Here is a 16,975-nt window from a genome sequence, read left to right on the forward strand (position 1 = left end):
ACCGACGTATGAAAAATGGATGCTCTAATACCAGAAAAAAATCAAATCAAACTCGGGCTAGAAAATCAAACCGAAACTCAGCAAATACTGAAGGTAAAATTTGCAAACGTAAGTACATACAAAATTGTGCATTGTGGACTATCAAAACAATCCATATTTGATAAATAATCGCTACTTTATTAAGTATCGAGTTTCAATTACAATTCAGTTCCTCGAACGACGTTCTTTTCTTATGGGAAATTTATTGTACTGCATACTCGCAAGATTGATAGGGTGATTCATCATCGGCATTCTTTTGAAATAAAATACTCGTACTTGGTAGGTACATCCGACAATATCCAAGGTCTCCGCGACTAACTACTCAAATCTGCAGCACGAGTAAATTTTTCGCAAATGTGTATTTGTAGTACTTCTATCTAAAAGAATGTCGTATGTATGTACTCGTATACTTCAGACAATCTCAATGGCAAACATACGAGAATGGATACGTCATTTTTTTGTATTTAATTAATTGATAGAAAATTCACAATTTGGCTGTATTGGATTTTCACACGTTTTTTGGAAGGAAGAGAACTCTGTTCTCCTACCATATTTCTTTTCAACGAAATCCAAAAATCAAAACAAACATAATTATTAAAAGATTATACCTCCCTTTTCTTCCCTTCATTCATTATCCTCACATTTTTTTCTCAGAATTTTTAGCGTCAAAATACTCGATTTTGGAATTAAAACCGTAATAATTCTAAATAATTCGCCAGCTGAGCTTTCCTTGAAAACTCCGAACATCGACTTTTGAGCTACAGAAGTTGAATACGCAACTTTTGCGTGACTTTTCGACCTTTCTAGTTCGACTATCTCACAATGGGCCAAAAAACCAAACATCTTGATAGCTCGAGTTTCCAACAATATACAATAATCCGAAACTTTTCACCGAAGCGTCTCATTAATAGCTAATTTCATCCCATTACAGGTGTCTAAAAAACACTCGGATTTGAAACAAGTTAAGGTATAGGTACGTACTTCAAGATACACGTTGAATTTAACCACGTTTCCCGCTTCCAAAGCATTGTTAATATACCGGTTCTATTTGAAATTCCTTTGAAAATAAGGGGGAGGTTGCATAGTAATTGAAACATACATCATATCAAGGAGTAGGTACATAAGGAGAAGGACAAGGCAATATACAAGAATCACTGATGGTTTCTTATTCTTAACGTATATTATACAGAAACATGTACATGCCTAAGCTCGCATCGCCGACGTCTCTACTGTAGCTGTACGTGAATGCTGAGGAATGCAAAACCTCTGAAGCGTTAACAACTATGAAAAATACGTTAATTTTTAAAACGTTTCTAATGCTTACACGTTCGCTGAATTATGAAGTATTTACAAATGTAAACAATCGGATACATTATAAATGGGAATTTTTTTTCATAAGCGAGAAAATTTTGCACCCTTCGAACCATATGCTTATTGTGATGGTGAAAAATTAGGTCATTCGAGTCATTTACGACTTACGAGCGTATAGAAAAGCTACATAATCCGAATACGTAGGTAGAGGTACGCGTTTATGGTAAATGTCGAATAAAAAATCTGCAATCAATTATAACAAAAAGGCAAACTATAAAGGTTAAGAATAATGAAGCGAGTTATAAGGTCGTTGGTATATTGGTTTCATTTTCATTCACTTGAATTCCACGCAACTAAAGGTGGGTTTTTTTCTACGTACAATCTGGCTAACTTTTTAGTATTCCGGAAATGTCATCCACCTGACTCTCGAGCCTATCGTCGAACGAGTTTTATTAACCGAAAATACCGAAGCTTTCCATTGAAGAAAAAAAAATTTATAGTAGAAGTGAATGAAAAATACACAAAAATAGGAATAAAAATAACCGTGCAGCAATTTTCATAAATCCAATCTCGAAAACTCTGCCAGGCTATAGCAATATAGCAACGTTGACATTCGAATATTGTGTATTCGTGATCTTCTCTCGGTCATTAGATGCCACCTACCTAACATCTACAATGGTGTTAATGTCCTGGAAATAGTACCTATATTTTAATTAATATATATGTAGAAGAACCGGATTCGATACGCAGTATTTTCACAACGTGACCGGTTTTTTTCCTGTATTTTTCGACTATGCAGTTCGCGTATTATAAATCGTCGATTGCCACCATATTAAAAATATATATTCAAATGTCACCGAAACTTGCATTCGTAGGTCATTTGTATACTATAATTTTTTCGCCTTGTATCTCATCGCGAGAGATGCATCGTCCAACTTCAGATCTGAAGCCAAACTCGACCAAGCCCATCTAATGCCATCTCTATAGAGCTGGAGTCGTCTTCTTCTTACCTACCTACCTATATTTCAAAGCTACGATATACATAGTGCATTACGTGTATCTCATTAGTCTTTATACCATACCAAACAGGATCGTTTCTAATTACAATTTAATTTGATAACTTCTGGCTTATTGAAGCAGGGAGGGGGGCAGTAATCGAAGCGCTATAGACTTGATGTACCTAAGTACTTTTAAGGATATCTCGTAATTACCTTCGTGGTCAACAATGAGCGAGCGCAGAAATTTAGTCTTCTTCGGTAGCTGGAGGTAGGTAAGGTATATTGCCGACAAGGCATCGAGTGAAATGCGTCTTGTTGTTAAATTACGAGATTTTAATTTTTTTTTCACTTTTCACCGCTAAGGTTCGTGTATCGAGTCACGATAATGAAGATGAACAATGTTGGGTCGTTAAATTCAAGATTAATGGAATTATATTACTGATTGTGAGATGAGCCACGGGGCCGGAGCAGGAGGGAGGGCGCAATTGAGAGAATCTGCTCGTAATACGGTTGCGAAAATAAAGACCAAAAAAAGAGAAACGATTACAAACCAAGATGTAGGTACAGTACAGTTTTATCGAAATGATTTGTAATAGCGATGAAATCTTCATGCAGTTGAATACGGTTTTCGAAAATTAGGACGAGAATTGCAAAAAATCTACAAAATGTGTTCCACCACCTGCTGAACAATCATCATTATCTGAAGTGTTAATTTTTCGCCAAAAATTAAGAATGAAAGAATCGTGAAGAAGATAAATTAGCCAGGTGTTGACAGGATGTTCCAAAAAGATCATCCTAATTGAGTTTAGAGTAATTTCGAACACCTTTTAAATTAATAAATCACTTCAATGTTCAAAGTTTTTGGAATTCGATACGGTTCTGCGTAATAAATGATTATTCTGGAGCTTGAAGTGAACAAAAATTTATGAAAGGGAAAATCTTTTAAAAAATTCATCGATGATTTTATTCAATCAGCTTGTTGAAAATTATTTTTTTTAATGCGAATGAGCAGAGAAACTTGATAGTAATCCCCCCCCCAAAAAAAAATTGAACGTTCTATAGATATTGAATCCCATTTCCTCTCCCCTCCTTCCCACCACCAAAACATTGCCTATTTTTTCTAAAAAATGAATTCAGATCAAAAGAGAACTCACAAAATGGAGAAGTCAAATCAAAATTCTGATTAGACTCACCCTCTTTCCTCAGAAACATTATGGGTGATTTATGATTAATCATAAGCACTCTTTTCATGGACAAATCGCAGGTGTTTTCATCCATACAAGTGAGATTTGACAGCCATCAGAAAATTTTCTGAACCAGACAGGAAAAAAATCGAATGGAGCACACAAAAATACAGTTCCGAGCAAAATTTTGAACACTGAATTTAATTGCTTTGTTTTTGAAGAATTTTTAAACATTCAAATTTGGCATATCTCTTTACGATAAAATCAAAATCTAATTAAATTTGGTTACTTCTGAATTTTGATTTCTCAGATCGATTGCCGACGATTTTGGGCAATCCTGGGACCTTCAACAGATGTTAGAGTTCTTCAATTCTCGAAAATATGGATTTCAGTCAGCTGAATTGATCGAAAAGATGACCACAGCTGTTAATATGCAAAATTTATTGGCTGCTGGTGAACTGAAAAATCTTTTATCAATTTTTTGAAAACGTGAAAATGACTCATTAATCCATTTAGAAGACCAAAATTGAGAAATTAATCCAAATTTCAGCTCTGTAATTCAATTTTATGACATTTTTTTCATTTTTCTTCGGAAATGTACTAAATAAATTTTTTTTTAAATTCGTCAAAAATTTAAAAATGAAATCCAGAATTTGAAATATTGCCTAGTGTGATGTATTTTTATTCTTGAATGCTTTCTCGATTTTTTTTTCTGTTCGCTTCGAGAATTTTTCCTTACAGTTGAGATACTTTTTTTCATGGACAAAAAAAACTCATAAGCAACCAAAAAAAAAATCACTGGGGAAATGATAGACTTGGAGGGGAGGGGAGGGGAGGGGGTAGGTTGTCATTCACAGTTTAGATTCAACTGAGGCTGAGGCTTCTACAAGTTCAGGGAAAGCCAAATGTGGAACCAAAATCATACTCTGCTCTCATTAGAAATTTTTCAAAAAACATTTTCGAGTAGGTAGAATTTAAAAAAAAATTGTTCTTACTTATCTACACACACAAATCAAAAAAAAATTGTGAAATTGAAATGTTACTGAAAAATTTGAGGTTTTTCACGAGTTGATGATTTTTAACCAAATGAAATGGACAACGAAATCATCGACTAAACAAAATTTGAAAATATTACTCCTAAAAATTCACAAAAAAAGCTCAAAAAACCCGTTGAAAAAAATGTAAAAGTTGCAAAAACACCATAAAGATCAAATATTATCGGAATTATTACAGGCAGAAAACATTTTTGAATTTACTGTTTAAAAAAATTTCAAGCAAATATTGATAAACAGATGAAAATCTGAAACTTTGGGCAGCTGCTGTCTCTATTCTGTTCCCTCTCGTCCTCGAACTGGAGCAAAACTTTCAAATGAACCAAGAGATTCGTTAAAGAAAAAAATATTCTGAATTAATTTTTTTTAAATTCGTAAGTAAAACTGGACATTTTTCCAAATTGGAAAATAATCACATTTGATAAAAATCAATAGATAGGAAAATATCAATGATTTCCAAATTCGCTGAAATTGCGATAGGGTATTCAAATGTTCCCAAATTGGCGCAATTCAATTTTCTAAATGAAAATAGAAAATTGAAAAATTGACGAATTTTGGTCCAAACTCAAGTTATAATTATGAGGGGAAAAATGGAGCAGCGATCACTACTCGAAAAATTCTGAAAAAAATACCAGTAATGGAAAATACACTGAAAATTGAAATTTTTTTGATTTTTTCCAAATTTTGGACCCTCTACAAATTCATTTGAGGTCTTCAAAATAAATTTTGGGGTATTTTTGATGTCAAAAAAATTGAAAAAATTCAGAGTCATACCCTCAAGTATCTTTACCCTTAATTAATCGATTAAAAAAACTCAAATTTCCGGAAGCCAAAATCAAATTTCTAGAAGCCAGTCATAATCATAGGGAGTCAAATGGTAACATTACTGAGTAATTGATAGATATGTACTTCAAAAGATCGCAGCCAAATCTCTTTTTATGATTTATGTTTCAATTTCAAACATCATCTTCAAAATATGTATTGCATCAAAGTCCTCTTCAAAAAAAAAAATTGATTAAAAATTTCAATTTATTTTACTTGAGGAAATCTGCTTAGGAATTTTCCAAAATGGTTTGAAACGATTCAATTCTCCGTAATTTTCATCTTAAAATCGTCCCAAATCATGGTTTCCGTCGAAACGAAAATCATTTATTCAAACAGCAACTTCGTAAATTCTTGTATCAGTTGTATCGAACGAATTAAGCTTTTTCAATTTTCACCCAGGGAGCAATTAGATCAGAAATTACTTTTAAAAAAGCAGTATAAGTAATGCAGTCTATTTAATTGAAAATCGAAAAATTCATTAATTAAAGCTCTAACATAATTTGTAGGTTGGCCATTTCACCAATTATTAGCACCACCGATATATTCTCAACAGACCAATTGCGAGAAAAAACAGCACTAATAGTTTTGAATAATACCTGTTTAATTTAATCAAACTGACGAGCCTTTGGAATTAATTTCAGCCACTTGAACCACGAATTCCACCGCAATTGCCACTTCGAGACAAAATATTAAGCACAAAACTGAAATTTTTCTGCAAAATCATTCCCTCATCCAATTTTTAAAACCCCTTGCACTTGAAAATGAAAGTTATATTCGAAGCCAACAAAGACATTTTCACTTCGTACACCTCGTATACATTTTATTAAACCTCCCAACACGTCCGATTGATTGCATAATATTTAAAAGTGTTAAACAATCCGAACGTGGGCAAATCAAATACACCATTTACAATGATCGTAATCTCATCAAATTACGCAATCTCTTTTACATAAATAAATTTATCGCTGAAATTTTCCTCAACTCTGCACTAAGCATTATAAGCATTGTTACGGCTCAAGTATTACTCGTATATTGTTTAATTAAGAAGACAATATTGTCTGGAACATTAACGAACGTAGGTATAATCCGAGTATTGTGCACATCATTGTATCAAAAAAAAGTGAGGATATTGCGAATTTTTCATGATTAACAGAAGACCACACCGTGTAAGTGTAAGTAAAGTATCCAACCTGTTCACCTTCTTTACACGTTTACTATACAAGGACACACATGTTTGAAAAGTCACAAGAAATAAAAATCACGCAAATATAGCACCTTACATAGCATTCTTCACTTACGACTTCCTAAGTATAAAAGTACCTCGTGAAAATTCACCGAGCAGATAGCAGCAGGCCTTAGGCAGGTACGAGTTAAGTCATAAAATTTGATTTTAATGCAATGATAATTCCACGTTGGAGAAAAATTACCCGCAATTGGTTGCAAATTACTCAGATTCGAAAAAAAAAACACCACCGCTAAACAAGTTGAAATTATTTCCAAAGAGCATTTTAGTCATTTAGTGACTTGCTAACATGTTTCATGAGCCAATTATATATCAACAAAGCAGGTTTGAAAGTTGCATTGTAATAAACATTACATTGTTAATTTCGGGTTATTACTTATTAGTGCACATTTAAAAGATGTTTACAATTTACTAATATTCGGTGGGAAGTTTAATTAAGCGTTTATCTACTGCGGTTTGATGAAAAGTTAATTTTTTAGATTGATTTTTTTTCAACATACTCGTAAAATAGGTAAATTGGAACCGAAAAATATTCCCAGGTTGAGTATGTACATTCACGATACAGATGAAAAAAAGGAAACATGACACAGGAAGGAAATGAAATAATTTCATAACTAGTTAAAATGTATAGCATCCGTAAACAAACATTACCTAAAACTTTGAAAAATTTCAACGCAGGTGTATTTTTCTCGCTTTCTTTAAAATGTAACACTTCATCATCTAGTTTTTTCATCGTGAAAAAAACAGACATCTGAAGTGGAGATTTTTGCTATTTAATTTGAAGAGATTCTTTTTCGTCGGTGTTGGTTTATTTTCGCACATTTTCAATTAGCATGTTTCTCTTTCTTAATTGTTCAGAATTTTACGTACTGTTTTCTTAATGGAGCTGATTAGCGATATTATTCTAATTGATAAGTCGGCTAGGATACCTTGTATGGAAAGTTGGATTGTTGAATGTTTATTAATGAAGTTGAAAAACTCCTTTTTTTTTCAAATCCATCGTCTTTTCTATCCACTCAATGAGTCATTTTTATGTTTAAAAGAGAGAAGAAATGGAATGGAAATTTCAATTTTGACCTTGATTCAGGTGCTGAAAAAAATTGACTTTTTTTATTCCATCACAGAGCTGATTTCGAATCGCAACAGGAAGATAAAACAAATAGGTAGGGTGTATTTTTCAAGGTTCGATTTCGAACAAACATTGCGTGAATTTAGCTAAGGGAATATTTTCTAGAAAAAAAAAAAATGAAAGTAAAAAGTGAAAAATTTTCGCATAAAACCGTCAACTGTTACGCAACATCACTCATACGACAATTACCTACGATGAAATGGAAATCATCAATGGGACGATGGATACGAGCCAAACAACGGACTAATTTTTGGCAACTCGAAGATAAAAACGACAAAGCCATATAGCTGAGACGCATCCAGTCGCCATAATATTCACGGCCATCGGAGTTTTTTTCGTCAATTGGTAAAAAAAATTGATAACAGGAGATAAATACTCGACTCGAGCAGAAATTAACTCTCGGAACATCTTTCACTAATGAATTTAGAAAGTTACACGCGATGAGCAGCGGCAGGACAGCAAAAATACGCCATCGTATTTTTGATTGTTCGATATCGAAAAATTGAACCGGCAGTAAGCCGATGATGGTTTCCGGAATCGCTAATAATTTCTAAGAATCACACCGAACTCATCTAAAGCAGCTCGCGATGAAGATTACTCGACTACTCGTACAACAACAACAAGTGGTATACTATAACACATGGTGTAGTATGTTGTGTATATTGAAAAACTCACCGTGTCTTATCCTCCAGTAATATTTCCAGAAAAAGTAGACTATTAGCATGGCCGCTACGACTACCACCAAAGTGAGAAAAACTGGCAAGAAAATGCCCGGAGCGGATTCCTCGCATTTCAGAGTAGTCGCCGGGTTCAGTTTCTCTTCGTCGCTAGCCATTGTATACGATGCAAAAACTCGTTTTTATCGGCACGTAAAAACACGAAAAAAGCACTAAGAAATTCGCTATTTTTCACTCCTCGATCTTGGCTAGAAACGCGACGCTGCGAAAACAATATTCACTGGTACGCGAAACATCAGCACTTGGGAGTAAAATGACGAAAAGGTGCGACTCGAATATCAAATTTTTCAAAATTTACAGCCAGACAGCATTACACGATTGACTCAACTTGGAATGGAATCTTGGTTCATGCGATACTGGAACATTGCATCGATATCGAACGATCGACATTGAAATCTGTAAAAATCAAAGCACAATCACCGATTAGAATCGTAAACACCTATATGTAGGTACAAATGAAGAAATGTTTTCATAGTGTAGGTATATATACTTATACTACGCATAAAATATGGTAAATTGTACGTTTTACGTAGAGTTTCCTGCTTTAGTAAACGTATTTCATGCACTTAGATTGCTGTATACATTTCAATTGGCACTTCTCGTAATGGTTAAACATGTGCGATGATGTTATGAGTGCAATATAATGTACTTGACAAGGTGCAAGATTCGCTACTTCCTCTACATGGTGAAAAATCATCGAATAGAATATCGAAGTTGTTTCATAATGGAGTTTTAATATCACTGTTGAGATGCTACGGTACTATACACGACGACAAATTTCTATTTTTTATTTCGTTACTGCCTGGTTCTGGTTCCAAGTATCCGTCCATTCTGTTGCACATCAGCTCACTGTGTTTCTTGTGTGATTCTTCGAGTAAGAGACTCATTTTTGAAAAATTTTCACGGTACAGTGAGCGATCATAAAATAGGTTACACTTTCGATTTCAAACACTCGACCGCTGACGATGTCTACGTAGACGTGTAGGTGATGCAAAACGTGAAATTGTCAACTTGATGTCTGCTTCGTGCCATACTCGAACACTCGGAATAAGTTTTTCGAACACAGAATAACAATCGTAGTAAGCTTATCCCACCTTATAGGATACTCGTGCAGACTTTTAATATTTATAACTGTCACTTGAGTTATAACAATCAACGTAATGCTCATATACATACACACGTATCATTTCCGAAACAATAACGAACACCATCTTCTCTTTTTCTGTAGCCTGCTGATGATTTCTTATTACATAATTTGTAGAATAAAGCTGTGAGCATATTGGACGAATTGTCTTTTAAAACAATACGAACGTAATCACGAATAATGAATTCTACATTGTTTGAATTTTTAACAATTGCTTTATTCGTCATTGAAAATTATTTTTGTAAAAAAAAAGGTGCAGTGAATGATAAAAAGGTGTAAAATTTCAACGAGTAGGTATGTACCTACCTATTTTTATTCAAACCAAAATCAGAAGCAGGTTGGTAAAAATAGGGGTTCAAAAAAAATTTTCAGACTACAGGGTGCCCAGAAATATCGTGAACCCCTAAAAAAGTTTTCTGCTAAATGTTTCGGTTGATCACACTGAATGATGATAATGATAGCACATGATTGGTTGTTAAATTGAGGTGATAACATTCCACCAATCATGCATCGATTTCACGTTGCCAACCTATATTTTTTATAAAAAACTTTCTTTGGGATTCACGATATTTCTGGGCACCCTGTAGTTAATTATTAGAAAATAGAAAACTTAATTTAGATCTTTAGGGGGAAAATAAAATTGGAAAATGACATATCGAAGGTAGATCATGAATCGTGATGAAAATATTTTCAAAAAATCAACCACAAAAATATCAGCAAAATAAAAAATCAAAATTTGATTTTGTAGTTGAAGGTTTAACTCAAAAAATCAATCCCAAAAATGACAACATTGTATTCATTTATCAAATTGTTATCAATAATCAAAATGTTTGATAACAATTTTGAATCAAAATCTTTTCAAAAATCCTAAATTTGAAAGTTCGAACAATGAAATTGAACAGCAAAACACGTTGATCTGTGGGCAAAATGAAGATGATTCGTGGATGAAATGAAACGTTGGCCAAACATTACCCAAGCCAAGCAAACGCTCTCTCGATCAGGATCATCAATGAAAATTAAATCCTGACTTCAAAAATTCGAAGCCATCAGGTACCAGGTGAATAAACAAAGCAAAAAATTTCATTGTGTCACTACCGCAGTTGAATTTTCACTTCATATCATTCACAACCGCTCACACACCATGCACAGTTTTTGGAAACACGAAAAAATAACGACATTATCTATAGAATACTTACACGAATTACGTTTGTTATTTTTTCAGCTTACGATGCAGAATGAAAATTCACCACAAAACTGAACTTCACTAATTAAAATAGCGCGTAAATAACTCAAAATTTGAGATAAAAAACTTGGCGACGAACTAAACCGAGGCGAATACACAGTTGATAAGAACGTTACGTTTAAAAGGATGTAAACAATGTGATTCAAACAGAACCGCGACACCGACACCTGTTCGTATGCGCGCGATCTAAACAGGTAGCAAAACCGTACACCGTAGAGCCGCAGCGGTAGAAGCTCAACACGAGAGGATAGAACTGTTTACCGTACGTTCCAAAAGAGAAGTAGTTTCAAGTTTTTAAAAAAGGTTCACTCGACCATCGCCGAAGTAATATTCTATTCTATTGGTATTGTGGCTGTCGTTCATTTCACTATTGTATTACTCTCTGTATAGATACCAATACATGTTGGTATTATCTATAGAACGTTACAAACTATGTTTATACCTGAGGTATACACTACCTATGCTCCTATGCATACCATGCTCAATGATACCTGGTTTATTTTCAAGTGTTTTTCACGTGCTGATAATGATAATAAAAATGGATTAGTTTTTTTAGCAATGTAAGTTCTGTTGACTGATGATTGTGGTTGTCGGTGGAATGTGAAAACACTTTAGATACCGGAGTTTTCGACGTACCTATTTGCAAATATATCGTAGTGTGTTTTCCTCGAATTTGATCCATCTGTTTGATAGGTACTTCTATATAGGCAGAGGAATATGAGAAGATGTTCATAATAATCCTATACGAATCGGAGAAAAATATCAATGTTTGATACATGGAGCTGGATATTCCAAATTTATATCATTTAAAAAAAAAAAAGTATCTATAGACAGCTCACAACCACCTCCAATTGAAATACTCAAGCATCATTCGCGTGGTCAACGCAACGCTATCATCGTCATAAATTGAACATCATTGAGCCGGCATTCAGCACGTGGTGAACGAAAAAGAACTCACAGCTGTAAAAAATGAAATCATCGTAAATTCGTAATAATTATCATTTAACGAACCAGTCATACTCTTTACTGCACTGACCACTGTGTTCTTGGGTAATTTTGTATCGAGTTGATGCCTTATCGCTATCGCGTAGACCTATCGTGTCCCAGTTTTTAATTTCAAAAGGGATTCGCTACTCATGTATACGAGGACCCTTGGCAATGAAATTTAAATGAGAGGCGGATGATACCGCGTTCAAAGAAATGATAAAATGTTATCAAATCAAACAGTTCAATAACTCGTTAACTCTGTTTTAGCTAGACAAAAAATTACGAGTACATATTTCGAATACGCGAAACGAGGTTTTATTAACTGGCAACAGCGATTCGAGTGAAGAGTCAATGAGTCATGGCTTTATGACCTTTCGAAGTTTCGATCTATTATTAAAGTATCCGAAGCCAAAAACTCCTCGAAGTAATTTTAATTCACATTGTAGAACGAAAATTAATCGACCAATAATTTGGCTCTGGAGTTGAATTACGTACACACATGTCTGTCTCAATTAAAACTTTTGCATCGTCATTTTCATCGCGAGAATGAAACGAATTGGAAGTATTCGGCAACATCGTATAATATGATATGAAGGCGTTATTCATTTTAAAATCGTAGACATTCGTTCAGAAATATCTCAAAAAATTTTAAATTCTGGAAATATTGCTAAAAATATTTCAAAAATGAAAACTGAAATGAAAAAAAAACTGTATGAATTACAAAAAATTTTTAAAAAAATACTAAACGCTCATGAAAAGTAAACTGATTGTGAAAAATCAATTTTTTGAGGAAAAGTAAGGAAAATTTGTAAATTATAAGGTGAAAAAATTTCACCGGAGGTTTCATATTTAGTAAGCATGGTGAAAATTGCTTGAGGTTTAGGAATTCAATGTCAGCTCTGCCAGCTTCCAAACAAATTTTTATAAATTAAAAAAAATGATTTTCATGTTTTCAGAAATTTTTTAAAAACTGAAAAATAAATTTTGATTGCTGGTTTGCAATTTTTTTATGTTTTAACGGGGTATCTCATTCTCAAATCAAAATTACGTATACACGCATTTGAAATTGAATTGAACATTTTTTGTGACAGCGGTGAAAGTAAAACAAAATGTAAAAACCTCGTCGATTTTCCAACTTCAAATATTACAAAAAAAGCTACCTAATACCTATCTTATCACTTTATCAGTCACTCATTCATTGATTTTATTCAAGTACTTACCTATACTTTTTTTAAATAGAACATATGTATGTATGTATGTAGAAACCCATAAAAGTAACACAAGCTTTCGTAAAATCATATATTTTGAGACATGAGGAGATTATTGTTCTGGCTTCAAAGTTTTTGAACTTTAATGAAGACATTTTTCAAAAATTTCAAATGTGCGAAGCGAGGGCAAATAATAGCTATCAAAAATTCGCATTTTAAAAAGTGAAAAAAAAAACGATTTTTTTGTGCTTATTTAATATTTTTTTAATTTGAATGATAGCTTTTTAGAAATTTAAATTTTGAATAAGAAAAACAAACAAAGTTGAGAGAAGCAGAAGCCGAAGCTTAAAAAATTTATACAATTCAAATATGAGAATGAAATTTTACATCTGTTTTACTCACGGTAGCAAAATTTTTAACGAACCGAATTTTCCCACACTTTTGAATTATCAAATTCAGATTATTAAATTCATAAATTTGCCAGCTCCAAGTTTTAAACATTCTTCAAAACTTTTGTAGTTTGAACAATTTTTCAAAATTTTGACAAAATGTCGTCAAAATCATATTTTACTATTTTTGAAATGAATTTTTCCAACTTTTTAGAAAAATTTCACTAGGTACAGTAGTCAAAATTATAAAATTTGTCAATTTTCGTAGTTGGTCAATTTTCCAAATTTTTTGAAAAATGTCATTCAAGTCGTCAAAATTTGAAGATCATTCAACATTTTGATAAAATTAGAAATGGGTCCTTCCATATGATCAAAATGTTGGGGGCTGGGTGGGTTAATTGAGTTTTGGAGTGGATGGGAAGGGTCGGTGGATGCATTTGAGATGAATTTGTTTGATATGAGAGTTCTTCTGAAATCTGGGGGTAATTCTGCTGCTTCATAATAAATACTATCTATTGGAGAGGAATAGAGGGCTCCTATACAGATCCTCAAGGCTGAATTTTGAATTGTGTTAGGATATTAGAAGTTTTATTTGAGATATTTGTAAAACATGGGCTTCCATACTCAATTTTACTGCGAATTAGAGATTTATACATGTGAAGTAAGATTTGGCGAGATGGATTATACTTTGTATTTTTGATTATTTTCAACAGATTTAAGCGTTTCATGAGGTATAATTTTACTTTTAGGAAATGAAGAGTCCAATTTAGTTTTCTATCAAAAGTTAAGCTAAGAAATTTAGTAGTGGTTTTGAATTCTAAAGAGTGGCCTTTGAAGTTGAGAATGAGATCTGGAGGAATCTTATTTTTTTTTGGTGAAAAGTATACAGTGGGGTTTTGACTCTGAGAAGGTTAGACCTTAGACCATTAGAATCTGCCCACGATTCAATTTTTTCGATGGTTTCTTAAAATTTACTGATTTTTGTAGTCAATAATTATTCAAATTTTTCAAACAATTTCGTTCCGTAAGTCGTAAATGTTGCCACTTTCAAACGAAATACATACGTATAAATAATTTTTAAAAATTTGCCAGGGTTTAAATCCAGGTAAATCACTACCTTACCCCCCTCCCCCGCTATTTTTGCCTCTGACCTTGACGCGTATAGGTTATAGGAATTTAATAAAGAATTACCCAATCATAAGTATGTAGGTAGGTAAGTACTTTTCAGGATTTTATGGATTTTTTTTTTTTTTTTTTTTACATTACCTCAACTTTGTACAAAGCTAGGTAGTTTTCCTCATTTCTATTGTTGAAAGTGGAATTTTATGATTTTTTTTAGAAAGAATTGGGCACTAAAAATTCATTTTTTCTCACTGTGTCAGAAAAGGACCTTGAAATGTTTCGGTATAGGTAGAGATACCTATTACCTACCTAATTAAAATTTGATCAAAACGGACGGTCCTCAGAGTTGCAGCTGCACAATCATATTTTGCTTTTCAAGATTTCGAGTTTTTTTTTTTCAATTGTGGCCTTGTGTGAGAATATTATATTTTTTCGTTTATTCTAAAATAACCTTTAAAATAGTTTGGTTAGGTTAGAATATCAAAATTGAAAGCTCTCAATGTTGTTACTTGCAAGCGGCTGCCTAATCACATTTTTTTGAATTTTACATAAAAAATTTGAGCCTTCAAGAAATACTTACTTTGCCTATTTGTGTCGAAATGGCATAAATAGAAATGTTTCCATTGACCATGTAATCCTGTAATGTTATACTTAATTTGTTTCATTTACCTACCTAATTTTTGGACAATTATGTAAAATTCAATTATTTTCGTGTGGCATTTTAGAAGCTACCTTGTCTATGGGTTCCAAAATTTTTGTCAAAATTTTTTCTCATCCTAATCAACTTTTTGGGCCCAGTTTCGTTCGAAAAGCCACCGAGCCGATTCGACCTTTTAACCTGATATACCCTTCATAAGGTAGGTAGGTACTATTTTCAAGTATTTATTAAATATTAAAAATAACTTATGACAGGTATTCCTACGCAGCTAGTTCTACAAAAATTCAAACACTTGATGAATTGATAATACGCTTACTTTCATTTTAGCCAACTTTTTTTTTTTTTTTAATTTGGATACTTACCTATACCTACGCAATCGTTAAACACAATCATTCAACTCTCATCAAAGAAAAAAACCACTATTCGATCATCACAAAGAAAAAAATAAACCTATACAGTATACAAGCATGTACCATATCCACCGATAACTAAAATATCGATGCCATTGATTAACTGTTAATAATCATCATTCTAGTATCGCCATCGCCATCATCGATGCCGCATTATCTATGCTCAATACTCATACAACAGGTACAGCTTCACCTTTTGTCCCTATACCGCATACCAAGAGGCTCACCCATTTCTCATTACAATTATTTAAATACGTGCTCGTCTGATAAATCCGTTAATACTAATAAAACATTGAAAACAACAAAAGGCTGAAAAAAACCACGATTCAGTTTTTTTATTTTCCTTTACAAGCACCTCTAGACCTACCTACAGACTATATATAAACCGAGCCGAGCCAAGGCAGCATTTTGTAAAAGAAATGTAAAAATTGAACAATGATCGTCGCGTTTAAGTATATTCACAACAATTATTATTCTTCAACCTATTTTATTCGCTGTATAGATGCTGTAAGAATGTAGAGGTCTTTAGAATATAGTACGAAAAAGGCGAAGACATGCAAAGTAATGTATTCTGTGCTAAAACCATTCGAGGCGTTCGACGTTGACGTTGTAAATCCTTCTTTTTTTTATCACCGGATGATTTTTTTTTATATGTAGCAAAAAAAAGTTGCACAAGATCAAGATACCTATTCAAGAATCAAAACTGACCGTTATTGTTGCAGGTAAAATGCGCAGATGCAGTGTTTTTCTAAATATATATCTAGGTAGGTACCTACGTACATCCTTTTCAAATTGAATAGAGAGGATGTAGATGTAAAATAATAATTGTGTTGCATATATTCAATTCATCAAATCAATAATACCTACAGAATAAGAATAAAATCATCTATATAACACACTTTTCAGATTTATGAATTGAAAACCTTGTAACAAAATCAAAAATATCTTCCTGAATAAGAATCTAGCCGCTTGAAGTCGAAAGGAAAAGGTACCTCCATCCACAGACTTGTACCTATCTTTATGCATATCAAAAACCCAATTAAAATTTCTCGCTTTGATTCGTCTCGTAACAGAGGTCTTTTTATTTTACGTACTTCTAAAGTTCGCAAATAACGAAAATACAAATCCATCTGCATGTGTAAAGAAGGCCTTCGACGTAAACAAGGTCATTTCATCACTATTGTATTTTTTCATACGTATTAATAATACACATTGTCATACATAATATATAGAAGCGGTATCTTGGAAAATGTTCGAAACATCTTGCATTTCGTGTGTATTTTCATAAAAACGATC

At 33.0% G+C, this 16,975-nt stretch overlaps 1 protein-coding gene across 1 annotated transcript in view; it reads right to left on the bottom strand.

Annotated features, from left to right (window-relative positions):
* Positions 1-11,233, bottom strand: part of LOC135831282 (nucleolar protein dao-5-like) — a 64,477-nt gene extending 53,244 nt beyond the window's left edge. The window contains exons 1-2 of the mRNA XM_065343653.1: positions 10,859-11,233; positions 8,457-8,914 (exon numbers count right to left, since the gene is read on the bottom strand). Coding sequence (XP_065199725.1) covers positions 8,457-8,616 — 160 coding nt within the window. The 5' untranslated portion in view covers positions 8,617-8,914; positions 10,859-11,233. The remainder of the gene's footprint in view (positions 1-8,456; positions 8,915-10,858) is intronic.
* Between the last annotated feature and the right edge of the window lie 5,742 nt (positions 11,234-16,975).

This window comes from Planococcus citri, chromosome 1 (assembly GCF_950023065.1).
Source record: "Planococcus citri chromosome 1, ihPlaCitr1.1, whole genome shotgun sequence".
In the NCBI taxonomy this organism is placed as follows: Eukaryota; Metazoa; Arthropoda; class Insecta; order Hemiptera; family Pseudococcidae; genus Planococcus; species Planococcus citri.